The following is a 9,224-nucleotide window of genomic DNA, read 5'->3' on the forward strand; positions in this document are numbered from 1 at the left end:
CCCTTGATTGAATCAGAAGAAGGACTTGGTCAAAAAGTGACTCCAAAAAATTAATGTCAAATCATGATTTTGCAAGAAAAACCTGCATCATTTTGGACAAGTCTCCGTTAGAGAGAGCAAATTGCGTAAAAAATTCAAGTAATTCAGTTCTCAGGCCAACATTTGGCCCTTAAGAATCTGTAGGGCTAATGAGGCTTTGAGTGTATTGCATTTTTTGCCAGTTTGTTGTACATATTACATCTGGCAGTCCTTTGTTGTTTTTTAATTCACAACTATCAGGCCTTGAATCATAAATTGATAATGCAATTAATTGCACATTGGCAGATCTAATTTACGTGTCATAAATCCCTTACAAAAGTGTACGAGGAAGAAAAGATGAGATCTTTGTCATTCTCCTCACAAACACGTTCTATTAGTTAAACCTGCTTGACATGATTTTGTGATGTTAGTTTAAAGTACAAGATTAGTTAAGAGTTGTTATTTAACACTGACATACCTACGTCGAATCTCCGGTTGGGGTTTGCCACTTTTGTGCGTTGTAAAGCGCGCAACTTTGAATTTTTATCTAAGCAGCCTATATGATCGTTATGTTCGTTTTTTTGTATTCTTTCCTGCTCAAGAATAACATTTCAAGCCTAATCTAAAACTTATTCTCTTCAAGTAGGCGCATATCAAATAAGTTGCAAATGATTGTAGAATACTACCAAATTAACAAATCAAGTTTTCTGAGAAACAGCGACCAAGAAATTGGTAAAAAATGCATAACCAAACTTATTCATTATGACACACTGCTCGAGAAATTGAATGAACTTTATTGTCAAATTGAATTCAGAGAAAAACAGTAATCATTTGTTAAAATATTGAAGTGAAATGGTCATTTGATGCCAAATTCTTGGCTGATTGTCCATGAGCTGGTTGACCTTTCAAGTATGGGATCCACTGGAATTATTGAATGGTGCAGGCTAGAATCAACCTTTTTGCCAGGGGTGTGTTCTTCCGGTCTGCAATCACCATTTTGGGCTCACCACCCTCGGCCACCGTGCATAAGTACATATGCATGAAAGTTTTCCCTTTATTCATCCAACGAGTGATTTCCACCAATTCATCTTTGTTCTTTGGGTACTTCCGTAAATGACGCTTGGAGTACACAAGTTTGTCATTGGCGAAAAATTCGAACTCATCTGCAAGAAAACGGAAAAATTACTGATACACGTGAGGCATGGCTTAGGGAGATTGTTTTAGCGCAGTTGGTTAACGCGCAACCGAGTGAATCTCGGGTTCATGAGTTCGACCCCAGGTCTCCTCCCCCCCCTTTCTAGTGGATCATCGTCTCAAATGGCGGCCCCAGAACCCAGAATGGGGCGAAATAAATATATATTGTAAACATTGTAAAAACAAACCTGTGATCCAGTGAGAAAGATCTCACAATAAAGAGGTTTTTTTTTATGAGACGGCTATACGTCAAAATAGTTTTTCATAAATCAAACAGTTTTCCCTTAACTTGGATATCCAATCAGTTTTTGGTTTCATGAATTTTTTATCTGCTACAAGTACCAGTACTTTGAGGAGGCAATGCATGGAATGTTATAATCTTTCCATCCTCGAGGGTTCTGAAAAGTGCAACGCCTTCACTAAAATGAATGGATCGTTTGGTGGTTCTATTGCACTTTGTATTCTTTATTCGTTATTTCTTGGGCATTCCCCCCTTGAAATTTGAATTGATGGTTAATGTGGCCTCGACTTATTTATCCATTGTTTTTTTATTATTAAATAAATGATATTTGTTATGCCTTAAACGGTAGCACAATATTTCAATTCTGACGTTGGCTCTGGCTTTAATCAATTTCATGTTGGACTGGTTTCTTTTCAGGCCTTCTAAATCAAATTGCTTTCTTGCGCAGACTTGAAGTGTAAATGAAAAGCTAAACATAACGATCCCCTTCTAACAACTCATCCTCATCAATATTTTATACCGTCTCCAATTTGTTCACAAAAATCGGGCTCTCAAAAACATCGACTCATACTCCTTAACACTTGAACTTTCAGATGTGATTACTTAACAGGGATCAATAACTTCCAATTGAAACTGACATGACTTTGTTTGACAATTATCCTTTAAACACCTCATTTCTAACGCCTTCTCCAAAACTGAACCCTAATCACAATCTACCTTTTGACAAACATATCATGTGCCAAACTCACCTTCCTCTCCTACTTCAGTGGTAATCTGGGCATAGGGCGTCTTCTTCTCGAGCAATGCCACCATTTCCGGAGTGAATTTACAATCTGGCCTGTTCATGAAAACCAATCGCCATCAACCGTGCGACAGCCTTCTATTTTCATAAAATACAGTATTATTTTATACACTCACTTGTGACGAATTCTGACCCGCACAGGAGGAACGACCACCTCATGCACTGCATAATCCTCGAAATCACTGTCGCACTCCACCGTGGTCTCCAAAACCACAGGTTCTGGATTCACAACCACTTTAGGAGGCATGTTTACCGTTAATTTGAACACTACTTCGATTAACTTGACGCGTTTTGAGGGGATGTTTTGAGGCCCCACAACATTCCCATTGGGTTTCTCTTGTTTGTGTTCTTGAGACTTGGAGCTAAAGAAGGAAGCAAAGGACCACTCTACCCTGAGAGCCCTGGATCTATCGATCTTTCTGCCGGGGCCTTTCTCTTGAAGGCCAAAGTAAAGCAAGGACCCCTGCTGCCTCCTCGCGCTCTCTCCTCTAACCTTAGATTTGGACTTGTGTCTGAGTGTACTCGAACTTATATGTGTTATTTATTACGATTGTTCTGCTTTTAAAGAGAAGCCAGCCAATGAGGATGTTATTAAGTAAGGCTAATGCGGATGAAGTAGAAGTTGGATTGTGATGGTTGATATTCTTTGAGAGAAACTTTAAATAGAATAGTTATAGACATCTCTATTGAAGCAAATCAATTGATACTGTAAAACATTCATTCATGAATAGGTTTTGTTCGACCAACATAAAACACGGATCATGAATGTAATCTTTTAAAACAAGTGTTTTAGGAAACAAGACAGCACTGGATTCGTTATGAGTTTAGTTTAGATACTTGTTTATCAATAATCGACCATTTGTGATAATAATAAGTATTCAAAGCTTTAATTCGAGCAAGCAAATCAATAGAGTCTAGTCCGTGCGAGAATATGATTCACATGGTCTATGAAATTATTCAAAATTGATAATAGGACTGGTTTCGCCGTGTTAATTGCCTCAAAACTCTAGATTTCTAAAAAGATTGAATGGTTTTGTTTGACGGAATGGATAATAACAACATAATTATATTGGAACTGAGGTGTTGATGTAAGAGCTAGAATCTGGGTTGAAAAAACTTCCAGCTCTTTAATTTTCGTACAAAACTCACGTCGTTCAACCGCAGATAACCCGGATATTCATGAGTAAAATGAAATATCTTATATTGCCAACTCATGTGGGGATCCTCATAGAAAAAGTGACAAAGAGTCAAGCCCATTTGCCACGTCTACGTTTACATTGCATTACAACCCTGTGTTTGGTTTTATGAACATTTTAGCTTTAGATGCTTTAGAACGATTTTTATTGTTCAGTTGCGTATAAGTAGCAATATTTTAGCCGGATTTAACATTCAATAATACCTCAATTTATTAGCGCTTCAGCTTATCACGAATGTTCTGAAAAGAACGACTTGCCATTTTTACCGAGAATCTAGTCATTTTAATTGAACATGCACTATGATGCATATGTTTTATAGAATATTCTTTAATAGAGAATATATTGTGTAGTAAGTGTGTTTTGTTAACCCACTGATCACCCTGTTGGTTTGCATAGTCTGGCGATATAGTTGTGACAATCAAACCTTGCAAGATGAAAGATCGTTAATAAATAATAATCACGTTGGAATAGTCGGCTTCTTCCTCGGGATTTTAAGTTGCGGTTGCACAACAACCTATGACTGTTAAAACAGTTTTCAAGTAAAACTTGATGTTGAAGAGTGACTAGGCTAATTGTTGGCAATCAAACTTTGTTATAAATAGGACTGTTTCTTTTTGGAAGTTGGCATTCGTTTGGTTCCGTTGAAAGCGAGATGAGCGGTGAACTGAACGCTGTGTGGTCCAAAGCAAAACCAAAGCGCTCCAAATTGAGGATCACACTATCACGAATAGCGGATATCGTCTACTATTTGGGCGTAATTCTTTTTGTGGTCATTCTGGCCGTTCAAGGTTGGTTTCTGTTAATGTCATTGAAAGGGCCATTGTTGCAAGTCCTTTCAGGGGCTCTAGTGTACAATCAAAATGAAGTGTCATACCTAGATATGGGGGGAAGCTATGGAAAAATGCAATGTTTGGCGCTAAGAGTACGCAATAAAAGCTTTAAATGTCCTGATGTCTGTAAACGAAAGGGTTTTCAGATGCATTTTCGATAGGATCTTGTAATCAACTCGTGTTGAACATCGATTATTGGTCTGGCCAAATGGTAGGCAAGAATTTTGAGCCAATGTCCAAAAAGGAGACGATATAAAACTGTCTTTTGACCGAGAGTCCAGCACTTGTTTCAACACTATGGCATTTTCTAGTTCTTTCAGATTTTGAATTTAAGTCGTAAAATCGGTCAATTTTCTTTAGCACTTTTCACAATCATTAAAAGTCATAGGCAATACCAAACAAGGTATTTTTTTAAATATCTTTTGTAAAATACATTTATAAAAAAGAATTTTTTAATCCAAACTGAGTAAAACGAAAGGACGAGAGTGTAAACAAACATCACAAAGCTAAATGCAGCCTTGACTAAACATTTTTTAATGAGCGTGTAAGTTGAGGAAATCAACGAAATCATTTGTTCACAAACTGCGAAAGTGATTAAATGCAGCTGAGTTTCAATATTTTTTGAGGTTAACTAAATTCTTTCTGTGTCCCAAAGGACTCAAAATATACTGAAGAACTTCACAAAATGGGATGTTACGAAAGGAATGTGCAATATAGTCAAACATTACATGAAATTGTGAATGTTGGGATTGCAAAGTTCCCTAATCTGTAATCTAAATCAAGTTAGTGCGGGGAAAAATATTTAGAGTAATGTCTTTTCTGTTCTTGGAAAAAGGATAATTGTCCCATTTTGTTAACTCAGTCATTTTTTCACATTTCGTATATTTTCTGGACATGTTTTGGCTCAAGTTTTATCAATTTCTCTAAGCTGTAATCTTGAGCATCTTTGCAATAATATCTAGATCAAATCTCGCCATAAAAGCAAAAGAGTTCAAAAATCAGGACACTCTCTAAATGGATTTGTTTTTGTATCTGAGGCTGTAGAACCAAACAAGCTTCGATTTAAAACGCATCAAACATTTGAATTTTTTGAATTTTATACTCAACCATTAGAATCCAATAACTCTTTCCCAATCCTTCATTTTATGAATAAGTGCAGTGATTAATTTGAGAGGGTATTTGAGAAAAATGAGTGATTGCTTGGTCTTCATGCCCTCTCTATTCAGGATATGCCACTTGTTATTTATAGGAGTTCAATGCATCATTCGTTATTTCCAATTTCCGAGTTACACCTCTACCAAGATCGTGGATCAAAGTGAGGCTGATTTCCCCGCTGTCACGGTGTGTCCCGATGGCGCCAACAACAATTACAACCTGGACGCCCTCCGTAAGAACGGCTTTGATTCAGGCAGGAGTTACTACCAAATCCTTACCGAGTACGGATTTGTGGGAAATGACTCCCAAAAGAACCCCCGAGACACATTTCTGGAGGTGACCTGGGATTTGTGGGAAATACTGGAATATCTACGGTTCCATCTGGAACAGCCCACTCCCGAGGGCGAAACCGTGGTGACCATCAGTAAAGAAAACTATCAGCGAGACAACTTTCACGAGCGGAGAAAGCGAACTTTTGGACGGTGCTACACGATTCTCCCTGAAATGGCGATACGCAAGTTGGGCGTGTTCAAAATGGAAATCAAGTAGTGAGTAGCCATCTCTTTAGCTTCGGTTTTGTACGTACGTACGTGTAGGTAACTGACGTAAACGCAAGACAAAAAAAGAAATGGTTGAATTGCAACTTATTTCTTACCATTGACCGTTGAGGTGCGATAATGAAATTGATCCGCATTATGAATCAAGCTTAAGTCATGGAGGCCACTATAAAGGTAATCTCACAAACAACTTCATTGGTGTTGAACAGATAGAGAGGCATATAAAACATGATTAAGGCAAACAAGTCTGAAAGGTTATTCAGGTTGGGCCACAAGTGCTGGAAAGATTGGAGAACTCTCATAGCATTCAGTGTCTCCAAATTTTGATTCTATATTTCAAATAGTTCAGTACACATTTTGACGTGATAAAAAATGAAACGTTCCTCGCCAAACTAAGGTCATTTCCATGAATATAGGTAACTCGGAGACACTAGCAACAGGGTCAGGGGTGTCCTGTTCTAAATGCGAATGCTACTTGAAGTTCGGTAAATCACTGATGCAAGTTTATGACTAAAATTGGTTTAGAGAGCTGACGATTACTTTGATGGTGGGCTAAGTTTATACGGTATGGTTCTTCTTACTCAGCTTGAAGTTAGAAATAGATTGGAAACCGAATATTATCCTTTGGAATGTCTGGGAAGATAACTGAACTGGGGACCCCTCTCATACTAGAAACATACGGTAACTTTTACCCACGTGTCTTCCTTTCATGGAGTAAAAATGTACCTATTTGGGACAAAAGACCTCTTTCAATGTTCTCTTTGCAGTCGTTCACAAATGAAGCAGTATATCCACCGTTTCAACCAATATTTGAACTCCAATGGTCGAATGGGTCACAAGATCTATCCCAACGAAATCGTCCAGAACCAAATCAACTACGTGGACGTGACCATGATCCCCCGAGTCGATGAGGATAACAATCCTACATGCTCGTCAAAATCCTTTGATCATTGCATGAACGAGGTCTTGGAATATCACATGCTGAAAGAGGCCGGATGTATGGCTCCATGGGTCATGAACGACTCAAACATCTGCACGGAGTTGGACAAGGCCTTGATCGCCTATGATGTGGCCTACAGACGGGTGACCAACCAATTCAACGACTGTCTTCAGCCTTGCAACTTCTTTCTGGTCAATGTGGGAGCCAAAAACTTCCAAGTGGATGAGTCACTCAATGGGTCCAGCCTTCAGGTCTATTACTTCTCTCGACAAGTCATGGTGAACACAGAATACTATCTCTATCCATTCCTGTCCTTGGCGGCTGAAATTGGCGGATATGTGGGCCTTCTTTTGGGCATTTCTTTCTTGCAAGGAACGCGATTGTTCGTCGAGTGGATGAAGGCCAAAGCCCGTGAACAACATTTGGCGGATCGTATGACACCCACAACTGAGATAGATCAACTTCATGGGATGAAATTCTAGCTAGAGACGCCAAAATTTTGTTAGAAATGGCTGATCAGAATGAACTATTCGGAATTGAGCTGAACTCTGTTTTGAAACAATGTTTTTAGTTGTGATTAAAAATGCACGTAACCTTTTGTTTGCAAATATTTGTATCCGGAATTGTAAAGGTGAAAAAGAGATCGGGCACTTTTCTTTGAATAAAAATTAACGTTAAGGAAAAATGGTGTTAAATATGCAAAAGTGTTTCTGGAAAGCAAATATTTTAGACACGAAAGTGGCATTTCGAAACAATCAGAATTGGAATGACTGACGATAGCAACCAACTAAACCAAAAGTCTTATCCTTTATTCAATAAAGTCTATTACACACTTAGAGGTCGGAAGATAATCAAAGAAGTCAAAGAATCGAACAGTAGCAACAACAACAACAACAACAACAACAACAACAACAACGGTGTTATCGAGGAATGATAGCTCAGAATTATTAGCTTTGATAGCTAATCACTTCAAATTTAACTGAATTTTAACTGACGGATTTGTGCATTTGATTGCTGAATTTGATGGCGCTAAAAGGTAGACGAAAGAACATCGCTGATGGTTCAATTGATAAAAGTCAAGTTGTGCTAATCCAAAAAAAAAGTAGTACTTTTACCTTTTTAAAGCTTGTCAAACATTTAAGGAAACTAAGGCATCAATACAATGACTTGACCTGTATCAATGTCTATTAAATTTTAGTTCATAACTATCAAACTCTCATTAACGTTCAATTTCAATGAATTACATTGATATAAAATATCTTTTGCGGTGCCCAATCAATCTGGAAATAATTTCTTTCTTTTGACAAGTCTGTGAACAACATTGACAATAACATTAAAAAAGATCAAGTTAAGAGTTGGTGGTAATGTTAGCTTGATCTTTCCTGAACAGTCAACCCTTATTGCCATGGTCACCAAATTCACCCATGGGTGTGGATGAAGTCATCCAAGCGCAAGGCCTTTTTCGTAAAGATCTAGCTCAAGCCCGATTTCGCAGTCTGTGGGGGTCACACATCTTTGCATAACTGTAAAACAGACTTAGTGAAGGCCACCTTCGGCACAAAAAATGTATTCTTCATAAGTTGAACATTTCCTCCTAGATCATTTTGTTCGTCTCAAAAGACGATGATCGGCTAACCATCTTGACAGACCCCATTAGAATAACCTGGTGTAAATTGTGGCCTTAAATCTGCTGTATTTTGACTTGTAACTTCCCATTACAAGATACATTTGGTTTAGCATAAATTTCCTTGATCACCACACATTTCTAAAGTGTGTTGACAAAGGGAACAAAAATGCTCCACTTTTGGTTCCCGGACATAAGGACATCCCATTCTTGAGCTTAGTAAGGGCTTTAATGTTTTTCCATGGATTATTCCAAATCATAGGGGAAAAATGATATTTCTTCATCCCACTGATGATCAAAAATCAGTAATTGTTCCATTCCATGTTTGAAATTGAAGACAAATTTTCTAGATACATCCACTGATTTTGACAAAACTTGTGACATCAAGATTCATGTAAAAGCACCTAAGACGTAACTAATCAATAAGATAACCAACGAAATCGAAATTACAGTAATTCGTCAAAGATTGGACACCTTTTGTCCTTTCGGCTCTTTTTTCACCTGATTAGATTGCATTATTTATATTTGGCAGAAATATGACACACAAGCCGTATAAAGTCATTGGTCATTTAGATTTTGAATATTTTTGGGAAAAGGAACCATAATAAGGAACGTTACTACATTTTTACGAGGTATGGATGAGAAGTAAGCCACTCATTTTGGGCTA

General features: G+C 37.8%; 2 protein-coding genes across 2 annotated transcripts; one reads left to right on the plus strand and one right to left on the minus strand.

The window, feature by feature from the left end:
• Window positions 1-792: 792 nt before the first annotated feature.
• On the minus strand, window positions 793-2,642 carry LOC131885546 (uncharacterized). Its single transcript, XM_059233614.1, has 3 exons — window positions 2,372-2,642; window positions 2,203-2,291; window positions 793-1,181 (listed from the first exon to the last, which is right to left on the minus strand). The coding sequence occupies exons 1-3, from the start codon at window positions 2,500-2,502 to the stop codon at window positions 946-948; spliced, it is 456 nt and encodes a 151-aa protein (XP_059089597.1). The 5' UTR covers window positions 2,503-2,642; the 3' UTR covers window positions 793-945.
• A 1,282-nt stretch (window positions 2,643-3,924) lies between these two features.
• LOC131885545 (uncharacterized) lies at window positions 3,925-7,764 on the plus strand. The gene is made up of 3 exons (XM_059233613.1): window positions 3,925-4,239; window positions 5,531-5,984; window positions 6,761-7,764. Exons 1-3 carry the CDS (start codon window positions 4,104-4,106, stop codon window positions 7,413-7,415), a joined length of 1,245 nt encoding a protein of 414 aa, XP_059089596.1. The 5' UTR covers window positions 3,925-4,103; the 3' UTR covers window positions 7,416-7,764.
• Window positions 7,765-9,224: the final 1,460 nt, after the last annotated feature.

This window comes from Tigriopus californicus, chromosome 8 (assembly GCF_007210705.1).
Source record: "Tigriopus californicus strain San Diego chromosome 8, Tcal_SD_v2.1, whole genome shotgun sequence".
Taxonomy (NCBI): domain Eukaryota; kingdom Metazoa; phylum Arthropoda; class Copepoda; order Harpacticoida; family Harpacticidae; genus Tigriopus; species Tigriopus californicus.

Excerpts from the sequence above, each read along its gene's own strand:
- LOC131885546 (XM_059233614.1), bottom strand. The coding sequence starts at position 2,502 with ATGCCTCCTAAAGTGGTTGTGAATCCAGAACCTGTGGTTTTGGAGACC. Across the intron at positions 2,292-2,371 it reads CGGGTCAGAATTCGTCACAA|GCCAGATTGTAAATTCACTC; the intron begins GTGAGTGTATAA and ends TTTCATGAACAG. Across the intron at positions 1,182-2,202 it reads CACTGAAGTAGGAGAGGAAG|ATGAGTTCGAATTTTTCGCC; the intron begins GTGAGTTTGGCA and ends GTTTTCTTGCAG.
- LOC131885545 (XM_059233613.1), top strand. The coding sequence starts at position 4,104 with ATGAGCGGTGAACTGAACGCTGTGTGGTCCAAAGCAAAACCAAAGCGC. Across the intron at positions 4,240-5,530 it reads GGTCATTCTGGCCGTTCAAG|GAGTTCAATGCATCATTCGT; the intron begins GTTGGTTTCTGT and ends TGTTATTTATAG. Across the intron at positions 5,985-6,760 it reads TTCAAAATGGAAATCAAGTA|TCGTTCACAAATGAAGCAGT; the intron begins GTGAGTAGCCAT and ends TTCTCTTTGCAG.